This window comes from Taeniopygia guttata, chromosome 8, assembly GCF_048771995.1.
Source record: "Taeniopygia guttata chromosome 8, bTaeGut7.mat, whole genome shotgun sequence".
Taxonomy (NCBI): Eukaryota; Metazoa; Chordata; class Aves; order Passeriformes; family Estrildidae; genus Taeniopygia; species Taeniopygia guttata.
This window is the reverse complement of record NC_133033.1, coordinates 30,483,542-30,485,258: the sequence shown is the minus strand read 5'-3', so window position 1 is coordinate 30,485,258 and position 1,717 is coordinate 30,483,542. Positions and strand designations below refer to the sequence as shown.

Here is a 1,717-nt window from a genome sequence, read left to right as displayed (position 1 = left end):
GCTCGCTCAGTCTGCGGCGCGAAGGGGCGGCGTGCGGAGCTGGGGTGAGGGACGAGTCGCCGCTCGGCTCGGAGTTTTAACTGTTTTTTTTAAATTTTATTTTTTAAATTATCCCCCCCCCCCCCCTTCGCCTATCTGCTTTCCCCATGGAGTTCAAGCTGGAGGCGCATCGCATCGTCAGCATCTCTCTAGGCAAGATCTACAGCGCGCGGGGCCAGCGCGGCGGCCTGAAGCTGCACAAGAACCTCCTGGTGTCGCTGGTGCTGCGCAGCGCCCGGCAGGTCTACCTGAGCGAGCCGGGCTGCCCGCCCGAGCCGCCCCCCGCGCCCGCCGGCCACCCCGAGGAGGAGCCGCCGCCGCGCACCGCCGCCTGGGCGGCCGAGGAGCCGCCGCTGCCGCCGCCCCCGCAGGACGAGGCGGGCAGGGACTGCCCGGGCCCCCGGCCGCGGCGCTGTTGCTGCGGCGAGAACCGCGGGGGCTGCGCCGGGGCCCCCCCGCCGCCGCACTGCCCCCGCAAGCGGAGCGCCGGCGAGCGCGGCCAGGCGGGCTCCCCGCTGAAGAAGCCCCGCCGCGAGGAGGAGGAGCCGCCGCCGCTGCCGCCGCCGCCCTCGCCGCCCTGCGAGCAGGAGGACATGGAGACGGGCAACGTGGCCAGCCTCATCAGCATCTTCGGCTCCAGCTTCTCGGGACTGCTCAGCAAGGAGCCCAAAGGCCGGCGGCGACCGCCTCTGGACGGCGGCGAAGCGGCGGCGGGCACGGCGCCCGCCGAGGCAGCGGCCGAGCCGGGACAGATCTGCTGCGACGAGCCGGTGCTGCGGACCCTCAACCCCTGGAGCACGGCCATCGTGGCCTTCTGATGGCCCGGCCGCAGAGACTGGCTCCCCGCCGCGGGCCGGGGGGCCCGGAGGTGACACCCACCGAGCGCCGCGGGGCTCCGGCGCCGGCCGGACCCGGCTCCCTGCGCCGCCGCACGGGACGGACCGCGGGGCAGCGGCGGCAGCGCTTCCCCGTTCCCCGCCGGGGCCCGGCTGCCGGCACCCGCCCTGGGAGCGCCCCCGGCCCTGCCCTCCCGGAATTCCCCTTCCCGGCAGAGCCGCCGCCCTCCCCGGCGCCCGGGGGAGGCTCCTCGACTGCAGCCCACCCCGGGGGCGCCCCCGGCGGGTGATATTTTAAGCTTGGAAAGTATTAAGTTTATTAAATAAAGTCTCTATTTTGGAAAGGTTTAGGTCAGAACTATTACATGGTGCTTTTTAAAAGTGTTTATTGAGAGGACCGAAGTTTACAGACGCTCTGACGGAAAGTCCTTGAGCCTGTTTGTTAGGCTTGGTAACTCCCGGTCTTTGTTGTATAAAGGCTTGGGGCTCCCGTAGGGAATTTTGTACAGTGTTCTCCCTCAGTGATGTATCATGTTTTGTATAAAATGTAATTTCTACGTGTACAACACGTATTAAATATTTTCAAGTGTATGAGCCTAGTTCCTGTTTGTACCCCGCTGGCTCGAGGGGGAGGAGGACAGGCAGCAGCCGGGGTGTGGTTCTGCATGTCTGTGGCTGGATCCACCCAGCCTCGCCAGAGGCTTGGGGTGGGTTGGAGTCCAGCTCTTCTGGGAGCTGGGGAAGGAAGGGAACTTATGTCAGGGTGCCTGGAGTCCTTCCCAGGATCTTCCAGGTGCTCCCGCTGCTCTTACGGCTACAGCCTCTTCTCGGGGCCGGTGCTG

The 1,717-nt window shown here is 67.1% G+C and overlaps 1 protein-coding gene across 1 annotated transcript; it reads left to right on the top strand.

Moving 5' to 3' along the window:
* On the top strand, nt 1-1,466 carry IER5 (immediate early response 5). Its single transcript, XM_030279621.4, has one exon. It carries the CDS (start codon nt 147-149, stop codon nt 855-857), a length of 711 nt encoding a protein of 236 aa, XP_030135481.4. The 5' UTR covers nt 1-146; the 3' UTR covers nt 858-1,466.
* Nucleotides 1,467-1,717: the final 251 nt, after the last annotated feature.

Coding starts and splice junctions, on each gene's coding strand:
- IER5 (XM_030279621.4), top strand. CDS start 147: ATGGAGTTCAAGCTGGAGGCGCATCGCATCGTCAGCATCTCTCTAGGC.